Here is a 22,673-nt window from a genome sequence, read left to right as displayed (position 1 = left end):
CTAACTCTTGGCCTCAAGTGATCCACCCACTTACTTTGAAGTATCATTGCTTTTGCCTTGACTAAATCTTTCATGCAAGTTGATAGAGCACTTAAAAAGGCAGACTTGGGGGCTGGACACAGTGGCTCACACCTATAATCCCAGCACTTTGGGAGGCTGAGGCAGGTGGATCACCTGAGGTCAGGAGTTCGAGACCAGCCTGGCCAACATGGTGAAACCCCGTTTCTACTAAAAATACAAAAAAAAAAAAAAATAGCCAGGTGTGGTGATGTGCACCTTAGTCCCAGCTACTGGGCCTCCCAATGTGCTGGGATTACAGGCGTGAGCTGCTGCGCTCAGCCAATACTCATAACAGTTTTAACAATGATCTCCGACTTGCAAATTTTAGTCCTTATATTATTTAACCTCCTTCAGCATTTGTCCTGGTTGACCACACTGTTTTCAACTCTTTCCCATGGCTTCTCTCTTCATGTTTTCCTCCTCTTTCTCTAGCAACTCTTTTTAATCTTTTTTGAGACAGGGTCTCACTCTGCCGCCCAGTCTGGAGTGCAGTGGCGTTATCACGCCTCACTGTAGCCTTGACCTCCCTGGGCTCAGGTGATCCTCCCACCTCAGCCTCCCAAGTAGCTGGGACTATAGGCACGCACTACCACACTTGGCTAAGTTTTGTATTTTTTGTAGAGACAAGGTTTCGCCATATTGCTCAGGCTGATCTTGCACTCGAGCTCAAGCAAACCACCTGTCTGGGGCAACTCTTTATGAGTGTTCTTTATGGAATTCTCTTCCTTTCTCACCATCTTAAGTATTAGTGTTTTCCAGGGTTTTGTTCCATTTTCCTTGTGTTCTCTGTATACCATCATCAGTGACATTCCTACAGCTCTGAGGAATCCTGGCTGTATCCCAGCCTAGGCCTTTTTCATGAATTAAATATCCAAGTGCTACCTGAACATCTCTTGTCTCGATTTTGATAATCAGAAAGCAATTCACACTCAATCTATCAAAGACTGAACCCATCACACCCTGCCCTCCTCTGTCCCAAGGTTGTCCTCCTTTATGGCCTGCCTCAGTGGAAGGTGCCATCAACCACCTAGGCACTGAGGGAGGAAGCAGTGAGTTGTCCTAAATTTCTTGTTCTTCCCCATTTTCTCAAACTCAACTGGTCACCAGTTGCTGGCAATCAAATTATTTCCTTCATATCCTTTGAGGCTGTTTCATCCCTTCCATTCCCACTGTCAATGCCATAGTTTAAACCCTCGTCACTTTGTGCCTGGATTATTATAACTGCCATAAAACAAATCCCCCTGCTTGTGCTGTCTCCTATCTAATCCACCCTCTCTACTACAAGTAGCAAAATTTTTCTAAAACATAAATCGGATCAGTCACTTCCCTGCTTAAAAACTTCTACTGACTCTCTACTCCTCTGAAGGTAAAAGGCAAACTCCTTACCATGATATACAAGGTCTGTTATGAGCTTGACCTTGCTTCCTTCACCTCTGCAAACTGCCGTTCATCTTCTCTGCTTTAGCTATGCTACGCCTGGAATGTAGCATTATTTCTCATGTTTGTAGCTTTGCAAATGCCTCCTTCTGTCTGCCAATTTCATTCATCAAATTCAGCTCAGATGTAACCTTTTCCAGAAAGTCTTCTGGGACCTTATTCGTTAGGGGTTCCAAGCAAAATATTGCTTAGGATATACTTATGCTGAAAAATTATTGTTGTTTATTGGCAATATTTGGGATATACTAGGTATATATAATAAACTAGGTAGTCCTAGTTTATTTTAAATTTGAATGTAACTGAGCATCCTTATTTGTATTTGCTACATCTAGCAACCCTAATCCCAGTCTCACTTATGTGCTCCTCCTATTTTTCCATATCCCCTACTAGTCTGTGTGCATCCTCAAGGCAGGGATACCTCTCATCTCTGTATCCCCAGGCTCAAGCACAGTGCAGTAAGCAGACAAAAAATATTTAACTAAAATAAAATGTTTTATTGCTGGCTTGTCTTTTCTAAGTTGGCTTTAACCCTTAGTCTCTTTCTTGCTTCACAGGAATGAGCTAATCCTAACAGTGATACTGCCTGTCCCAGGATTACAACAAATACCACAAAATATAAGAGAGTGTAGCATAAGACATGAAGGCCACCAGAAGTGCTACTATGATTTAAGATTGGCCGGGTAGTGGTGGCTCATGCCTACAATCCCAGCACTTTGGGAGGCTGAGGCGGGGGAAATCATTTGAAGCTAAGAGTTCAAGACTAGGCTGGGCAACATAGAAAGACCCCTGTCTCTACAAAAAAAAAAAAACCCACAAAAATTAAAATAAAATAGAGATTTCCTTAGAATAGGGTTTATGTGTGTTAAGATTTCAAATAAATCTGTTTAATAAATTTTTTATAAGTTCATAAAGACTTAAGTTGGTATAAAGGGAAAAGGGCTATACTTTTCTTAAAAGGAAAAAAGCTTGTACTTTAAAACAGTGTGTTCCGGCCAGATGTGGTGGCTCACACCTATAATCTCAGCACTTTGGGAGGCCAAGGTGAGAGGATCACTTGAGGTCAATCAGGAGTTCGAGGCCAGCCTGGTCAACATGGTGAAACCCCGTCTCTACTAAAAATACAAAAAAATTAGCTGGGCGTGGTGGCACATGCCTATAATCCCAGCTACTCAGGAGGCTGAGGCAGGAGAATCTCTTGAACCCAGGAGGTGAAGACTGCAGTGAGCTGAGATGTGCCACTGCACTCCAGCATGGGTAACACAGCAAGACTCCATCTCAAAAAAACCAAAAAACCAAAAAACAAAACCAAAATCGCAGTGTGTTCCAAGTAGGACTGGTTCGGTATATTTTAAAAACACAGGATAATGGCAGAAAATCAACTTTTCAAGTTAAATAATAATTGATCCTAAGCAAAGGCAAAGCTAAATGAAATACAGTTAGCTATATATCATTATCTAATTGAAAACATGGTTCCAAATATCTTACATTTAGTATATCTTATGTAAGTTGCTTTAAGCAATAAGCCATTACCCAAGAAATCAAATTTCAAAGAGACTGTAATAACATTTAAAGGCCCTTTTATTTTTTAATACTTCCATTTAAAGGATGTGCTCATATAATGGCCCCAAAGTTTGCTAGAGTAATATAGTGAGTAATTCCTCATTATTACCCAGGTAGAAACTTAGAACTTGCTTGCATAGAGGAATATGTCAGAAGAGATCAATATTAAACAATGTGGTCCTGAGAAATGTATAGAAGGGAAATATTCTTCTCTGCCTCTTTTCTTCCCTCTATGAAAGAACCCAACAAACAAAATGCACTGTGTCAAGAGAATCTTACCCACAAAGTCAAACTGTAAAATTTCTTTGTGGGTAGACACCAAATAGGATTTGCTGAAATAATGAATAAATTAGTGATTAATCAGAGAAAACGTAAAAAAAAAGATATAACAAGGCCAGGCACAGTGGCACAAGCCTATAATCCTAGCACTCTGGAAGGCCAAGGTGGGCAGATTACCTGAGATCAGGAGTTTGAGACCAGCCTGGCCAACATGGCGAAATCCTGTCTCTACTAAAAATACAAAAAAATTAGCTGGGCATGGTGGTGTGTGCCTGTAATCCCAGCTACTCAGGAGCCTGAGGCAAGAGAATTGCTTGAACCCAGGAGGCGGAGGTTGCAATGAGCTGAGATTGCGCCACTGCACTCCAGCCTGGGCGACAGAGTGAGACTCCGTCTCAAAAAAAAAAAAGATATACTATGCAGCCAAGAACATTGACTCACACCTGTAATCCCAGCTACTCAGGATATCTAGGCGGGAGGATCGCTTAAAGGCAGGAGTTGGACATCAGCCTGGGCAACACAATGATAACCCATCTCTAATAAAAATTTTAAAAATTAGCTGGGCATGGTGGCTCATGCCTGTAGTCTCAGATACTCATGAGGCTGAGGTGGGAGGATCCCTGGAGCCCAGGAATTCAAGGCTGCAGTGAGCTATGATCGTGCCACTACACTGCAGCCTGGGTGGCAGAGAGGGATCCTGTCTCCAAACAAAACAAAAAAAGTAACCCCTCCTCCACCATATCATATAATTAGCTTGATGGAAAAAGAAAAAAGCACAACTAAAAAAAAAATGGATTTTTCCAAGCATATCTAATTAGGGTTAGTTGTTGCTCTCATTTTTAGACAGTTCTCATTTCCTGCAACTTTCATAAATTAACATTGGCTTTTCTGGGTGTACCATTCACCCTCCATTTCCCTTCCTGGAGTTTTAAAAGCCTATTATCCATCTCACTAGAGTCAAGCCCTAAATGATGGATGAGGACAGTGGAAAGTTTCATATTTTTACTAAAACTGAAAAGAGTAAACTTGAATTCAAATTGTAAACTAATGTACAGTGTGCAAAATTAATCTCAGCTCTGGTTCCTACCTTATAGCATTATCCTAAATCTTTCAACAAACATTATCCATTGGTTAGAGAAAACATCTCAGGAAAATAATACTAATATTCTATAGTGATTTCCAATGTTGAAATGATATGCTTGATTAAAAGACAAAAGAGAAAAATATATTAATTTATAGGCAATTAAAAGCCCCAACCAAGGCTGTGGTTCAGTGTCTACTAACACATGGTTCTGGGAATTCTCTGGTCTAGTGTTGATCAGCATCTTATTCTTTGGGATAAAAGTGCTAAGGTAAGCCTGGTTTATAATTAGAAGGAAAAAGAAACTCGTATCTTTCCAAATCCTTTCTATTCCATAAGCACTGTAGAAGTTCTTTTTTTTTTTTTGAGATGGAGTTTCTCTCTTGTTGCCCAGGCTGGAGTGGAATGGCACAATCTCAGCTCACTGCAACCTCTGCCTCCTGGGTTCAAGTGATTCTCCTGCCTCAGCCTCCCGAGTAGCTGGGATTATAGGCATGCGCCACCAAGCCCGGCTAATTCTTGTATTTTTAGTAGAGATGGGTTTTCACCATGTTGGCCAGGATGGTCTTGAACTCCTGACCTCAGGTGATCCACCCACCTTGGCCTCCCAAAGTGCTGGGATTACAGGTGTGAGCCACCGTGCCCGGCCTTGAAGGCCCTGTAGAAGTTCTACTTCCTCTATGAAGCCTTTCCTCACTATTCTATCTAAAATAATCTCTCTATTCATAGATGCCTTCTTTCTTTACATTTTTGTAGTACAACTATTTACCATGCAAATTAAATCATTTTAACCTGATGTGATGGTCTTTTGATGTGCCAACCTGGTTGGCTAGGCCATAGTCCCCAGTTATCAAAACAAACAATCTACGTGATGCTATGAGGGTATTTTGCAGATGTAATTAAAATTCATAATCAGTTGACTTTAAGAGAGAGTATCCTAGATAGTCTGGGTGGGCCTGATTCTACCAGTTGAAGGGCCTTAAGAGCACCACTGAGGATTCCCTGATGAAAAAATGTTGCCTGTAGACAGCAGCTTCAGCCAATGCCTGAGAATACCAGCCTGCCCTTCCTGATAGCCTTCCATATGGATTTTAGATTTGTCCAGCCAGCTCCCACAACTGTATAAACCAACTCCTTACAATAAATCTCTTTATATCACTTTTGCTTCTCTGGTTGAATCCTGACTGATACACCTGATTAAATAATGTGTGTGTGTGTGTGTGTGTGTGTGTGTGTGTGTGTGTGTGTGTGTGTGTGTTGTGTGTGTGTGTGTGTGTGTGTGTGTGTGTGTGTGTGTGTGTGTGTCTTATCTTCCCAGTCAGACTCAAGGGCAGGAACTTGAGAATATAATAATACTAACTTACCGTACATTTACCATGTGTCAGATACAGTGTTGTCTTTCAATACATGAACTCATTTTATCCTTACAACCAACTGATATGAAAGTATTATTAATCTCCATTTTACAAAGCCTAAATAATTTGTCCAGCTTATACAGCTCAGAAATGGCAAAGCTGGAACTCAAACCTAAAGTTATTTTACTCCAATGCTTATGCTCTTAACTACTACAACGGATGGGACCCTTCACACACAAATGGAGAGAGAGAGGAAAAGACAGAGGCATGCAGAGAAGAAAGCTATGGAACACAAGATAGACCACGACTGTTAAACAAATATAAACTGGTTTTTTTTTTGTTGTTGTTGTTGTTGAGACAGGGTCTTGCTCTGTCGCCCAGGCTGGAGTGCAGTGGCACAATCTCAGCCCACTGCAACCTCTGCCTCCCAGGTTCAAGCGATTCTCCTGCCTTGGCTTCCTGACTAGCTGGGGTTATAGGCGTGCACTGCCACGCCTGGTTAATTTTTGTATTTTTAGTAGAGATGGAGTTTCACCACGTTGGCCAGGCTGATCTCAAACTCCAGACCTCAAGTGATCTGCCCATCTCAGCCTCCCAAAGGACTGGGATTACAGGTGTGAGCCACTATGCCTGGCCGTAAACTGCTTATTACACTTGGTTGATAATCTGTCCTCCCTAACTCTTAAACAATGATTTTCCCATTGGAGGCAATGCTCTCAATGGGACAGCTACAGCAATCTTCCAGGAAATTTTTGAATTACAATGCTATGTTACAGCAATGACAAGTAATGGGGTACTTGTCTCAGATCAAATGAAGTAAGTCAAGGACTTGAGAACCTTCTCTATGTTCAACAGATACATCACAGCATCATTCAGTGTTAGATTACCAGGTTAATTAGTTCAATTCTACTTTATCTTCATTAAATCTGTGATGCAGGTAGGACAGAGATACTTTTCTTGAACCTGTATAATGCAGTTAAAGCAAGCCAATGAAAAAAAAATCACTTACTCAAAGCCACACACTATAGCACAAGAAAAAGTGAGGCTGGGGCTTTCACTTCAGCCTAGCATTTTTTCCAACAGGCTGACATGATATGGTTTAGCTACTAGTAATCAAGAAGTTCTTCATAGTGGGTGGGTTGTACCACTAATATCTAACATTTAAAAATGTATATGGTGTTACTAAAGTAATAAGACAGATTTTCATAAGCCATATATGAAAGCAATCGGGTTCCTCAAGCTCCCCTCTTTGGGCATTTGCATTCACTGTCCTTTCTCTTTGAATGCTTTTTGCCTAGATTCTCACACAATTGCTTCCTCTCATCAGCTTCCAATTCAAAATGCCATCTTTTCAGGGAGGCTTTTCCCAATCACTTCAGTTAAGACAGCATGCCCTAGCCATTCTCTACTAAATATTGCTATTACATATGCTTTCACTGCACTTGTCAGTACCTTATTTATTTACTTGTTTTTGTTTTTATTATACACTTTCCACAATAAGAATGTAAGCTCCTTGGCTGGGTGCGGTGGCTCACACATGTAATCCCAGCACTTTTGAAGGCCGAGGCGGGTGGATCACCTGACGTCAGGAGTTTGAGACCAGCTTGGCCAACATGGTGAAACCTTGTCTCTACTAAAAATAAAAAAATTAGCCGGGCGTGGTGGCAGGCGCCTGTAATCCCAGCTACTCGGGAGGCTGAGGCAGGAGAATCGCTTGAATCTGGGAGGTGGAGGTTGCAGTGAGCTGAGATTGTGCCACTGCACTCCAGCCTCGGTGACAGAGTGAGACTCCATCTCAGAAAAAAAAAAGCTCCTAAGGCATTCTGTCTATCTTGCTTACCACAATATTCCTAGAACCTAGAAAAATAACTTAGATGTAGATGTTCAATAAATATTTAACTGACTTGATAGATACCTCTTCTAAAATGGATTATACTTTTTATATAATTGCTATATGACAGTAGTTACCCTGAAAATAAATATTAAATTATTATTATTATTATTATTATTTTGATACAGGGTCTCATTCGGTTGCCCAGGCTGGAGTGTAGTAGTGCTATTATGGCTCACTGCAGCCTCAACCCCTTTTGCTCAAGTGATCCTCTCACCTCAGCCTCCAAGTAGCTGGGACTACAGGTGCATGCCACCATGCCCAGCTAACTTTTTATTTTTTGTAGAGATGGATTCTCACTATGTTGCCTAACTGGTCTTAAACTCCTGGCTCAAGCAATCTTCCCACCTTGGCCTCCGAAAATGCTAGGATTACAGATGTGAGCCACCATACCTGGTGCTGACTAAATTATTAAGAATAGGAAAAATAAGCTAAAGGAAAGATTTTGCCAACTTTTGAAGAGAATAAAAGAACCCACATTTTAAAACTTAAAACTTCAGCAAATAATATTTGTGGAACCTCTTTTGGATCTTCTGTGTCTCTTTATAATCTTCTTTAGTTGACAAAGATGAAATTGACTGAAGATTTTGAATGGAATCTGTTCAAAGGTTATACACAGGATATTGTAATCCTTTGATGAGCATGTGTTTAACTAAGCATGACTTTAAGATTATGCAGTTTTCTATTTATATACCTAAAATTCAAAATTAGCAATTTTATTATACGCTTTGGTTCTCTTCAATCCACTTAAAAAAAGAACAGTCTATGCACTAATACAGAGGGACAGAGGCAATCGGTTTAGACTCCACATTTCAAAACAGTAATGACCAGGACCAGAAGTATGTGTGGATATTGCCATAATTCATGAAATGCCCAGGTAATTACTTAGGCAGCTATTGTAAAACTGAACCATGGGAGAAACCAATTTAAAATATATTACATTTCAAGTTAGGAAGGGCTGATTAGACTTTAAAAAAAGGTATAATCTGCAATAAAAAACTTACATGAATTATACACACACACACACACACACACACACACATCTGTTGCTTTCCTCTAAACATCCAAGAATTTGCATATTTGCAAAAGTGGCTTCATATTGTTTTACTTTCAACATCTTTATATATTTCAGATGTCTCTCTTATAGATGGATTTTGATTTTTTTTTTTTGGAAACAGAGTCTTGCTCTGTTGCTCAGGCTGGAGTGCACTGGTGCAATCTCAGCTCATTGCAGCCTCTGCCTCCCAGGTTCCAGCGATTCTCCTGCCTCAGCCTCCTGGGTAGCTGGGATTACAGGCACACACCACCATGCCTGGCTAATTTTTACAGTTTTAGTAGAGACGGGGTTTCACCATGTTGGCCAGACTGGTCTCACACTCCTGACCTCAGGTGATCCACCTGCCTCAGCCTCCCAAAGTGCTGGGATTACATGCGTGAGCCACCGCCCTGGATTTTGATTTTTAAATACAGCCTCACAATCTTTGTCTTTCAACTGAATCATTTGGTCCACTGATAATATACTGTAATTACCATCATATGTGGGTTTAAATATACTACATCTGATGCCATGGTAAGCCACCCAAATCTCCTTCTCCAGGACTGGAGCACTTATTCCTTCAGCACTGGGAGTATAGGTAGTAAACAGCTCTCAGCAGAGTCCTTTAGGACTGCCCTCAGCTGGAGTACAGCCTTGCCCAAGGTCATATCTCCTGGCAGGGATTGGGGTAAAGGTGGGAATCTGCTTCCACTGACTGGTCAGTGAGGGGGATAAAGGTCTGGACCTTTGCAAGGTCATCTCAGCTCCAGAATTCCCTGTAGGGTTGACCTTTAAGGCCTTTGTTACTACTGCAGTGCAGTTCAACTTTTCCCTCTGACTTACTCTGCTTCCTCACTCTCCACTGATGTTAATCCCAAGAGCCAAACTTAATCAACTTGCTGCAGGCAATCTTAGTCTCTAAGTCTGCTTTCCAGGGAATTCAATCTGTGACATCTTTCATCTTATGTATTTATTTTTACTTATCCTGCCTGTTCTGTTTCTTTTTCTTTACTTTCTTGCCTTCCTTTGGACTATTATTTTATTTTATTTTATTTTTTTCTGAGATTGAGTTTCACTCTTGTTGACCAGGTGGGAGTACAGTGGCACAATCTTGGCTCACTGCAACCTCCACCTCCCGGGTTCAAGCGATTCTCCTGCCTCAGCCTCCTGAGTAAATGGGATTATAGGCATGCACCACCACGCCCGGCTAATTTTGTATTTTTAGTAGAAACGGGATTTCTCCATGTTGGTCAGGCTGGTCTCGAACTACCGACCTCAGGTGATCTGCCCGCCTCAGCTTCCCAAAGTGCTGGGATTACAGGTGTGAGCCACTGCACCCAGCCTCTTTTATTCTTTTATTATTCCATTTTTTCTATGTTAGTTTGGAAATGATACACTCTTTCTCTATTCTATAGGTTATCCTAGAAATAATAATATGCATCCTTGAATTATCAAAGTCTAAAGTTAACTGGTTGATTCTTTTATCCTACTCTGCAATATTGTAAGGACTTAAACACTTTAACTTCCTTTATCCTTCTCCCATTTTATATGTAATTGTTATTCTAGGTATTGCAGCATATAAATGGAATCATACAATATTTGTCTTTTTGTGTTTGGCTTCTTTCACTTAGGATAATGTTTCCAATATTCATCCATGTTGTAGCATGTATCAGAATTTTACTTTTTTTAAAGGCTAATATTCCATTGTATCTATATATAATATTTTGTTTATCCATTCATCTGTGGATGGACAGTTGGCTTGTTTCCACCTTTTGGCTACTGTGAATAATGCTACTGTGAACATTGGTGTGCCAGAATCCATTAGAATCCCTGATTTCAATTTTTTTGGTACATATACCCAGAAGTGGATTTACTGGATCATATGCTACTTCTATGTTTAACAATTTGAGAACCCTCCATACTATTTTCCTGATTCTTTTTCTTTAAATCATTTTTTTTTTTTTTTGAGACAGAGTCTCCCTCTGTCACCCAGGCTGGAGTGCAGTGATGTGATCTCAGCTCACTGCAACTTCTGCCTCCTGGGTTCATGTGATTCTTGTGCCTCAGCCTTCTGAGTAGCTGGAATTACAGATGTGTGCCTCTACACTCAGCTAATTTTTTGTATTTTTAGTAGAGACAGGCCTCTGTTGGCCAGGCTGGTCTCAAACTCCTGGAGTCAAGTGATCTGCCCACCTTGGCCTCCCAAAGTGCTGGGATTACAGGCATGAGCCACCATGCTCAACCCTGATTCTTTTTTATATATTACAATTCTGTGTTGAAATTATCCATTGTTTTACCTATTTCCTCTACCTTTATTCCTATTTAACTGAACATGAACACTTATTTTTACATTCTTTTTGAATAACTAATATCTGGATCATCTGCAGATCTGCTTCTAGTATCTGTGTTTATCTCTTGGTTTTTGGTCATTTTATTTTGCCTTTTGGCATTCTTTGTACTTTTTTACATAATGTCTCCAGAGAGAGTTTCCTTCTGTCTAGCAGACAAAGGTAATTGTGGCTGATCACCTTAACGAAATCAAGGGCTGTTTGAAGTTGAGACTTGGTTGTAGCTCTGGGTAAAGCTCTAGCTACTTATGTCCAAGGGTATATAGCCCTCTAGGATTTTTAACTGAGAGCTTGGTATTCATTGGGGCTTCTCCTTCTGGCAAGTTTATAACTCTAATCTGTATCTTGTGAGACTGCCAAAGAGTCTGTTCTGCTTTTCAAATGCTTTCCAATGAAGTTTTTAACCTCCCATTCTGCAGAGCCCCAGGAATTGGCAAATATCCCAATGGGATAACTGGCTGTATGAATGAGGTTCCCCTGGTTTTCTACAAAGGCTCTGCTGATTTCTTGTCCCCAGTAGGGGCTTTCCGCCAATATAAGGTTTCTGCTTCTCAGACCCCTGTCCATGCCCAGAATCAGCAAATTCCCCCCAGGGTAAAAGGGGCCATAAAAGTCAGCTCACCATTCTGAGACTCTTTTAGTTTACCTTTACTCCTGGGGTTCATTGTTTTAAGGTCTCAGCGCAAAGCATGGTGTGCCAGGGTTCCCATCCTTGGTTGGATGTAGTAGATTTTTATTACCCAACCCCATAAGACTGTATATTTCAATTTTAGACTATACATCGCCAGTGAAAAGCAGCCACAAAAACTATCTTTCAAATCTTATCCTCTCAGCTGGGCGTGGTGGCGTACGCCTGTAATCCCAGCACTTTGGGAGGCCGAGGCAGGTGGATCACCCGAGGTCAGGAGTTTGAGACCAGCTTGGCCAACATGGCAAAACCCCATCTCTACTAAAAACAGAAAAATTAGCCAGGTGTGATGGTGGGTGCCTGTAGTCCCAGCTACTTGGGAGGCTGAGGCAGGAGAATCATTTGAACCCGAGAGGCAGAGGTTGCAGTGAGCCGAGATTGCACCACTGCACTCCAGCCCGGGTGACAGAGCAAAACTCTGTCTCAAAAAAAAAATCTTATCTTCTCCTAGATCTTGATCAAGTAATTCCTCCCTATCTTGTTAGCACTTTGAGGCTTTAAAATATACTTTTTAAAAAGTTATTTTATTTTTGAAATGAAGTCTTCCTCTGTTGCCCAGCCTGGAGTGTTGTGGCAGGATCACAGTTCACTGCAATCTCAAATTCCTGGATTTAAGGGATCCTCCCACCTCAGCCTCCCAAGTAGGTGGGACTACATGTGCATGCCATCATGCCTGGCTAAAATATACTTTAACAATATTTTTTCTGCTTGCTTTTTAGTTCTAATCCCACAATTGCAATACAATATTAGTACTATCTTAGCTTAGTACTATTGACTTTAGTACTAGTACTTATGATAGGTTTTAAGAACATAATCCCAAATGCAGAATAACTATAATTTTTTAAAAGCCAGTCTTAGGAAAATGATGTATTTTAGACTCAGAAAGCTCTTTCATTATCTTCAGGGTTTGATAAGATAACCATTAAATTATGCTAGAGTTATGTTCTGTTTTCATTTCTTATAAATTAAAGGGAAATTAAATTAAAGTGAAAAGTAATGAAGCACTTCAACTCTCATTTACTCATGACAGAATATGTACCAATATTTGCCTTACATTTGAAGGATACTGTAATAATACAAGATATTTAAAAGCATATCCATTTCATTTTGTCTTAATCTCTTAGATTTCTAACACTATCAGATGATGTTAACAGGTCTTCCTGGGAGGGCTGTGGTGGGGATATGGTTTTTTTTGATCAAGCATATTTGCTCTCTCGGAGATGCATAACACACATTAGTATTTAAAAGACCCTAAGAAGTCCTTAGTAAAGTCAGTTGTTATCTTTATTTAACCCTCTATTTCCAAATACGTCTGACCAGGGACATATTTTATCCATGGAATATCTATTAATGTGCTCCAAGGTACCTAGTTTGAGAAAGGTGGCCTAGAGAAAGAGAAATAAACATTTCAAATAGTTTTGGTTATTTGTATGTTTTTGAACTTGATTATCTACCTCCTGTTTCCTCCTTCTTCACTAAAGGTTAGAAACTGAGTTTTATGGGGTTTTATTAGCTTTATTAAACTGTAACTTCTGTCAGTCTTTTCTGACGGAGGGTAGCAGAAGGAGTATGAACTTCACAGAGAGAGAGAATTGGGATCAAATTCTGGTTCCATCATCTTGGGCAAATTCTCCTGTCTCTCTGGGTCATAGTTCTTTATCTGTACACTATTACGCTAAGGATTAATGAACATGTAAAGTACCCAATATTGGCCCCAGAGATACCTCCTATCTTAAAATTCCTTAAGGATCTAAAATGGCCAGTTGGAATGAATATAGGATTGCTATCTTTGAACCTTGACTTAGGACTCTTCTTTACTAACTCATTCTCCTCCCTTGCCTAGTTAAAAGACTGTAACATTCCTGCGGAATAACGTGTTTTTGTATCCTGACTGATGAAGCACCTCGTGTTAAACTGGTTTTTATTTTCTTAGAACTTGGGGAAGCTCCAGGTTTCTGTCTTATGTTCCCATAACAGTTGCTATCTTATTTATGTTACCTTACTGTAATTACTCATTTTCTTTCCTGATCCACTGTAAGTTTTATAAGGTCAAATATATTTTGCTCTCTGTTATATGCATACACCACTGGCTTGGGTAAAGAGTAGCCACTCAATAACTATAGAATCTTTAACAAGTTATAATAATTGGAACCCCCCAAATCATTACTATTCAAATATAATTCTGAGATGGAGTGTTTTAATATTCTTTATATTAGAAAGTACTGGTAGAGGCCAGGTACGGTGGCTCATGCCTGTAATCCCAGCTCTTTGGGAAGTCAAGGAGGGCAGATCACTTGAGGCTAGGAGTTCAAGACCAGCCTGGGCAACATGGTGAAACCCCGTCTTTACTGAAAATACAAAAATTAGCCAGGCATGGTAGTGCGAGCCTGTAATTCCAGCTACTTGGGAGGCTGAGGCAGGAGAATCGCTTGAACCCGGGAGGCAGAGGTTGCAGTCAGCTGAGGTTGCACCACTGCACTCCAGCCTGGGCAACAAAGTGAGACTTTGTCTCAAAAAAAAAAAAGAAAGTACTGGTAGAAAACAAGGAGTTAAATTTACTTGAAATTCTCAAATTTTTAAAATATAAGTCTATAGAATCAGTGATCACTACTAGAAATCTTAGACTGATACAGTCATTTTTCTGAGATATATCCAATCACTAGGATAGAAACAGAATAATTTTCTTTTTAGATAAATGTTGGTATTCAAGAGTAAAAGATGTGTTCTAGAAAGTCTGCCTGTAAATACACTTTTATAGTCTAAACATTAAAAAACTCATCTGATTGAAATAAACTAAAACTTAAATATATTTAAAATATATATATATATCTAAAAAACAAAAATCCTTCTTTGTATTGAGGATGCCCCCACACTAACTTATCTATGTGTTAATATTTAAATTTCTGAACACTGGAATTTTCAAAGTGGGGAAAACTTTACTAACGGGTCATGTCAAAAAGCTAAGAAGATTAGCACAATTCTAATGTCAAATTAACTTTTATTATTAAAAACATCATTAGTAAGTATGTAAGCAGTACATATAGTGTGTTATGAAGAGGCTTTTTAGTAAACAGGAAATTTAAAATACTTACTATTATTTTCTTACAGTCCTTTCCTCTGCATAATTCTGTATAGGTAGAATACTGCACATATATAATCCAGCTTCCAACAAAAACCACTAACCAGGAAAAGAAAAGATATTTCATCCGCACATATGAGAAGCGAGCCTGTGAGTAAAAAAGAACATAACAATCATTCATTCAGCACCAAATCAGCATTCAATGTCCTAGAACACGACTTCTCACCCTTCTTGGAACAACTCAATATATATTCCAGGCTTTTATATGGCAATTCTAGAACAAAGTGCACTTTCACTGAGTCCAAACAGCACTGGTCTTAGAAAAGGAAGCTCCTTGGTCCTGCCAAGGAAAAAGGGAACAAAATATCCTTTAAGATGTATAACCTTTCAAATACCACCATCATCCAAAGCCACTTTTTAGGCACAAGCACGTGTACCACGCTACCCTGGGCACCTTGTGAGATGAGGTAAAGAGAGGTACAATTCCTATTTACTAGAAGCTTACAAAAGACTTTCACATAAGAATCTTAAAGGTCTTTAGGAAAATCATGATAAAAATAATTTTGTTTTAAAGAAATAAGAACAGAGAATCTGGCTACTTGTTTAATGTCTCATACTGACAACCACAACAAGAAATTAAACTCTACAGTCATTTCTATTTCCCTATTGTATTCACCAGGGCTTTATGTTCCTTTTGTTCAGCCAACCAAATGTTTCACCTAATAGATATTCTGGAAACTGAGGAGATGCTAACAACTGTTAAAGGAGAAATGACTGGAAAAGGGTTAAGATATATTAAAAATAAGTTACTCTTTGCATGTCAACTTGCAAAGTGTAAAACTACACAATAGGATCCTCTTTGCATTGTTTTGTTTCCAGTGCTCTTGTATCTAATTGCAACTCGGGCTGGTTGATGCCTTTTTTCCATCAATTACATATCAAACAGTTTCATCTTCAAAAGTGACACTTGATCGAGACTATTTGACATTTATTTTTTGTGTCTGTAGCACCCACGGTCTGGTTTTATAAACAGCAGAACTGAGGACTACGAAGAGAATTAGGCAGAATAAATTAAAGATATGTAAACAAACAATGAAAAGCTAGTTTTGCTTTTACAATCACGAGCCAGTTTCTCACACTGGGAACAGTAGGATACTGTGAGCATTGTGAGCATGCGAAGAAGCAGAAAGAGATGAGAGAGACATAAGCGCACCTGCAGAAGACAATGAGGGCAAAGGAAAAAGAGACTCAGGAAATACTGAATTCTATTGGCCCTATTTGTGGTTTAGATATCTTTGTGAGGTTAACAGATGGTGAATCCCTGTACCAAAAGGCTTGAGTACAATGAGTTCTCAGTAAAATTGTAAGTCTTTGAGCTTTATTATTAAAATAAAAAAGTGCCTTAATGCAAGATACTTTTGTATTGCTCTAAGTAAAAAAAAAAAATTCAGATTAAACTCCAAATTAAATCACATAAAAGACAATGGGGTATATACCATAGGGTTTGTTTGAAAGATATTTAAGATGACTCGTCTCTAATAAGAGGTTTGGTCATCAGATAGAAATTGACATGTACTAATATTGTGAACCTAAATAAGATTAAATGACATAATGCCTATAAAACATAAGCATATTGCTGGGCACACAGTAAGTATTCAGCAAATGTTAGCTAAATCAATTTGCAAGTCACTGGGCAAGAAGCCAATACTGTCAGTGGCTATCATCTTCTTTTCGGACTTGCCAAAAAGAAAACTGAATCTGAATCTGATCAAGCCTTTTAGCTCCAGCTACTAGTTTACAGGAAATACATGAGACGGAGGAACACAAGTGACACTTAAGTAAGTGACACTATAAGGATATAATCAGCAAACTCCAGGCTCTGAGAAACACTGCAATACAAACAATCCAGTTTATTCAACAAATAAATTACGAGGGAAAAAAAGGCAAGGGGAAACTTAAAGATTAAAAATCATTTAAGATATATATTAGGCTAGATGCAGTGGCTCACATCTGTAATCCCAGCACTTTCAGAGGCTGAGGTAGGAGAATCACTTAAGTACAGGAATTTGAGACCAGTCTGGACAATATAGTGAGACATTGTCTCTATGAAAAAATTTAAAAATTAGCGAAGACCAGCCAGGAGCTCACGCCTGTAATCCCAGAACTTCAGGGAGGCCAAGGCAGGCAAATAACTTGAGGTCAGGAGTTTGAGACCAGCCTGGCCAACATGGTAAAACCCCGCCTATACTAAAAATACAAAAATTAGGCCGGGTGCGGTGGCTCACGCCTGTAATCCCAGCACTTTGGGAGGCCAAGGCGGACGGATCACGAGGTCAGGAGATCGAGACCATCCTGGCTAACACGGTGAAACCCCATCTCTACTAAAAATACAAAAAATTAGCTGGGCGAGGCGGCGGGCGCCTGTAGTTCCAGCAACTCGGGAGGCTGAGGCAGGAGACTAGCGTGAACCCCGGGGGGCGGAGCCTGCAGTGAGCCTAGATTGCGCCACTGCACTCCAGCCTGGGCAACAGCGAGACTCCGTCTCAAAAAGAAAAAAAAAAAAAAAATTAGCCGACTGTGGTGGCATGCACCTGTAATCCCAGCTACTCAGGAGGCTGAGGCAGGAAAACTGCTTGAACCCGGGGGGCGGAGGTTGCAGTGAGCCAAGATTGTGCCACTGCATTCCAACCCGGGTGACAGAGCAAGACTCTGTCTCGAAAAATAAAAATAAAAATAAAAATCAGCCAAGCACAGTGGCTCATGCCTGTAGTCCCAGCTATTTGGGAGGCTAGGGTGAGAGGATTGCTTGAGCCTGGGAGGCAGAGGTTGCAGTGAGCCAAGATCGCACCACTGCACTCCAGCCTGGGTGACACAGAGAGACCCTGTTGCAAAAAAAGAGATAAATATATCAAATAATTACAACACATGTATCTTTTTTGAGTCCTGATTCAAATGAAAACCTGTAAAAAATGACATTTATAAGACAACTGAAAATTTTAAGAATGACAGTGTACTTGATGATAGTAAAGGATTATTTTAGTTTTTTAAGGTGTGATAATGGTTTTGTGACAATATTTAAATATTTTTCTTTCCTCTATCAAATAGCTACGTTTTTCTACTTCCTCTGGCATACGTTTAAATGGAGAAAAACCCTATGAACTGGACTGCCCGATGCCTACTTGTCTTGATAAAGAATGCCAAACATTTTTGAGAGGAAGTTAGATTGATGATGTTCCCAGCAGGGCACTGGGCATCACCTGTTGTAGACAAAATGATAAAAGGAGTGAGACACATTTTTCTTTCAGCATGCCATGGAGAATTGCTGTGATTTGGGGGTAATACAAAGTAGTAAAATGACCTTCATGCGTCCTTTAATATCTGCAGATCCTGCAGCCTCACATTTAAAAATAATGATTGAAGAAAGAGCCATAAATTACATCTGTAGCTATTAACCAATTTAATTTCCCTGTGTGCCACTCACTAAAATGTTTCTAGTGGTCTGTTCTGTACCAATTACCTAGATAATGTAGTCTTTGATTAAGAAATGTAGTCTAACCTTTTTATTTATGCTGAACTATTCACAATGACTGCCCAGCAGTTTTTTTGTTCAGTAGATTGTGTGCCTAGCTAGTAATGGCATGTTGCTTTATTCCTAATTTTGTTCCTGAAAAGCATGATAAGAATTTTTGTAAATATACTATGGCAGTGATTCTCAAATGGACTTAGTTTTGCCCCACAGGGGACACTTGGCAATGTCTGGAGACATGTTTGGTTTCTCAACTGGAGGTTGCTACTGAAATCTTGTGGGGTAGCAGCCAGAGATGCTGCTAAACATCCTACAATGTGCAATGTAGCCCCCCACAGCAGAGCATCATCAGGCCCAAAATATGTTTGAGAAACTCACAGTTACACAATAAAATGAAAACAAAAATTATGGGGTTGAAAGAGCTAAATTTGTATGACATTAGCATTTTATCTTAAATTAGCCTTTAATGCATAAAATACTAGTAATTTCAAAAATATGATAACATCTGTCTGGAAATAACAGAAGCAGTTATCACTAGAGTAAATGATTGCCAATATTTTATTGTAAGCCCACGATGACACAAAATGCCAATTCTACTCTAAAAAATAGTAATAGTTTTTCTTCTTTTAAAATATTGTTTGATTTCATTGTGATAACTTATTTCAAAACAAATCTGAAAATTTTTGATCTTGTTTGTAACTTTACATTACGTTTTAAAAATAGGCAACATACCAAAATTTAGCCATTTAAGACTACTTCTGGCGGCGTGGTGGCTCATGCCTGTAATCCCAGCACTTTGGGAGGCCAAGGTTGGGGGATCATGAAGCCAAGAGATAGAGCCCATCCTGGCCAACATGGTGAAACCCTGTCTCTACTAAAAATACAAAAAAAATTAGCTGGGCGTGATGGCGTGCACCTGTAATCCCAGCCACTTGGGAGGCTGGGGCAGGAGAATCGCTTGAATCCGGGAGGCAGAGGTTGCTGTGAGCTGAGATCACATCACTGCACTCCAGCCTGGGCAACACAGCAAGACTCTGTCTCCAAAAAAAAAAAAAAAAAAAAAAAAACTACTTCTGGCGAGGCGCAGTGGCTCACGCTTGTAATCTCAGCACTTTGGGAGGCCAAGGCAGGCGGATCATGAGTTCAGGAGTTTGAGACCAGCCTGGCCAACACAGTGAAACCCCGACTCTACTAAAAATACAAAAATTAGCTGGGTGTGGTGGCGGGAGCCTGTAATCCCGGCTACTCAGGAGGCTGAGGCAGGAGAATCGCTTGAACCCGGGAGATGGAGGTTGCAGTGAGCCGAGATCATGCCACTGTACTCCAGCCTGGGTGACACAGCGAGACTCTGTCTCAAAAAAAAAAAAAAAAAAAAAAAAAGCTAGTTCTATTATCTATTTTTCATACTCTGCATCTTTCATAAACATGTAAGGCACAAAGTCCTTTTACTTTACCCCTAAATACTCCATACACAAATGTTTTTAATTTTGAGAATGGAGACTTTGTCTAAAAAAAAAAAATGGCATTATGAGTCTACTGGTCAGAGTTTTAGCATTCTTAATCTTTTTAAGAGGTGAATTTTAGGATTTACAGAAATAATCTGAATTATTCTTTGATCTGAAGTTTAAGGATTTTATTTGCAGGAGCATATTCTGTGTTTTGATTTTAAGAAAACTCTAGAAATAAAGTTTCAATAAAAAGTAGATAATTTTCACACTTTCTCTGAATGCTGGTTCATATTTCTTATGCCTAGAGGCTGACCACAAAACAAAATGCCAAGAACAACTAGGGAATTAATTGCATGGGGTGACTCTCAAGCCTGTGACTAGGCTCAACGGTAAAACACTATTTCAAAGAAGTGTCAAAGTAAAAGAAATAGCTCGTGATATATTAAGTGAAAAAAATCCGCTTCCAAAATCACATGTACGATATGTTCCCAATTTGGCTTTTAGAAAGAGAAATCACCAAAAAACTTTAGAAACCGCAAGGAAATAAACAAAACATGAAGGGTTGTTATCTCAAAATGTCAAGAGGTGGTGGGATTATGGATAATTTTTATTTTTCTTCTCTTAATTTTTCTATAACAAATATGTATTACTTTTTTAGTTAGAAAAAACTATTGTATATATGTGTTTAATGTACATATTTAAATATATGTCTCTAAGATCTACAAGTCTCTTGATGCTTTAAAAATCTTTTTAACTGTAAAATATTAATATAGAATTACTTAAAATATATAAATATAACTTACATTATAATTATAAAGCAAATATCTAAATAACTACCACTTGGGTAAAAATACAGAATTTTCTAGCCAGGTGTGGTGGCTCATGCCTGTAATTCCAGCACTTTGGGAGGCCGAGGCGGGCAGATCACCCGAGGTCAGGAGTTCAAGGCCAGCCTGGCCAACATGGTGAAACCCCATCTCTATTAAAAATACAAAAATTAGTTGGGCATGATGGCATGCGCCTGTAATCCCAACTACTCGAGAGGCTGAGGCAGGAGAATCACTTGAACCCGTGAGGCAGAGGTTGCAGTGAGCTGAGATCGTGCCATTGCACTCCAGCCTGGGCTACAAGAACAAAACTCCGTCTCAAAAAAATAAATAAATAAAAACCCCAGAATTTTCTAATACCCTCACTGACCCCTATCCTCCCAACATGCTCTTGACTACCATGATAATCATTTGTTTATGTGCTTTTCTAAGTAGTTTAACCACTGATCATGTAACCCTATAATGCAGAGTTTGATGTTGATTGCTTGAACTTTACACAAGTAGAAGCACATTCTATTTCGACTTGCATCCTTCTCTTAGCATTATATTATGAGATTTAACCATGCTGATACATATAGCCAGTTTGTTCATTTTCTTTGCTGTAGAGTATTCCACTGATTTTTCAGTAAGCAATCTTTATACTTTTATATACAAACAATATAAAGATTTAAAAATGCATACTTTTCTCTTCAACTTCTGTAAGGAAAAAAACCACATAATATGGAGCTGCATTCTGTGCCAGTCACTGCAGGAGACACTCTGTGTATCCCACATATTATATACAATGTTCCTGAAAATCATAGACTTAGAAGGTTTTTGAAAGAGACTTTGGAAACATATAATTCAACCACATGCTGATGTGATATTAGGCTTAGAATGTTAAACAGCTTTGGCTCTAACTCGGTTGTGCCAGGAGGAAGTCTAAACGTTTCACACAGGAAGTGTCACAGACATACCCTGGAGTGGGTGCAATTCTAGGTCTTAGCCACTGAGGAAGTGACTTCTCCTGGCAAAAGCTGAAGACTATAATCCTTTTCCTTGCTGCTGCTGCTTTAGAGAACACAGGCCAGGCACATATTGAAAGAGCCTCAAGGCTAAGAAAACATAAAAGGTATCTCCAGGGTTAAAAAAGCAGGCATGCAGATGGCTTTTAATTAACAATTAGACAGCCAGTATCTTACAGAGCATATGGGAGGAAGGTGTAACCTCCACTAGCAATCTGTATATAAAAGGAATGTTGGCATTTGCAATTGCAGGTAAAAAGAACTCATCATAGGGATCTTCAACATCCCAGTGCAGAAGGACAAGGATAAGTAAAAAAACTAAGTGTTTTGATTTTCTATTGCTGTGTAACAAACCATCTAAAAACTCGGAGGCTTAAAATAACTATCTATTTGTCTCTCATGGTTCTGAGGGATGACGGCTAAGCTATGCAGTTCTCTCTTTAAGGTTCTCATGCATTTGTGATCAAGACTGGAGCCATCTGAAGGACTATGTGGGTTGGATGTGCAGACAGATGGTTTCTTCACTCACATGTCCAACCTCTCAACTTAGGTGGCTGGAACAACTTTATGTGGCTAGCTGGGCTTCTTCAAAGTTTGGTGGTGTCAAGGTAATTGAACTTCTTACATGATGGCTGACTTTGCTCAGAGTAAGTGTTCCAAGACAGCAAAGGGGAGGCTGCATCATTTCTGTAGAATTCTTTTGGTTAGAAATGGCCAGCTCAGAATTAATATAGGAGAGGACCACATAAGGGCATGACTACTAGTAGGCATGGCTCACTGAAGGGTCTTCTTTGGAGACCAGCTACCACCCCAGAAGAGGATCAGCAAAGCAGGGTCTAGGGGTAAGGAGAAAAGCAATGGGGACATCCCAACCAGAATAGAGACAGCTTTCTTGGCCATTCTGATTAAGGGTTCTTCCTTCTGCCTTAGAGCAGAACTGGAAGTTGCTATTAGAACCCATTAATAGTATTTGTAGTTGCATGTATTTATGCCTAAGTTGATTGAAAACAGTTCTCATTCCATATGATGGGCTCAATAACTATCAGCAAATCTT

At 39.5% G+C, this 22,673-nt stretch overlaps 1 protein-coding gene across 2 annotated transcripts in view; it reads right to left on the bottom strand.

Annotated features, from left to right (window-relative positions):
* DIPK1A (divergent protein kinase domain 1A) overlaps nt 1-22,673 on the bottom strand; it is a 124,519-nt gene that overhangs the window by 19,070 nt on the left and 82,776 nt on the right. For both annotated transcript variants that reach the window (XM_032155347.2, XM_032155346.2), the window contains exon 2: nt 14,828-14,962. In XM_032155347.2, the coding sequence (XP_032011238.1) occupies nt 14,828-14,962 (135 nt within the window). The remainder of the gene's footprint in view (nt 1-14,827; nt 14,963-22,673) is intronic.

The sequence above is a fragment of the Hylobates moloch genome, unplaced genomic scaffold, assembly GCF_009828535.3.
Source record: "Hylobates moloch isolate HMO894 unplaced genomic scaffold, HMol_V3 SCAFFOLD_5, whole genome shotgun sequence".
In the NCBI taxonomy this organism is placed as follows: domain Eukaryota; kingdom Metazoa; phylum Chordata; class Mammalia; order Primates; family Hylobatidae; genus Hylobates; species Hylobates moloch.
Note: the sequence above shows the minus strand (reverse complement) of the source record. Positions and strands in the feature narration are given on the sequence as shown.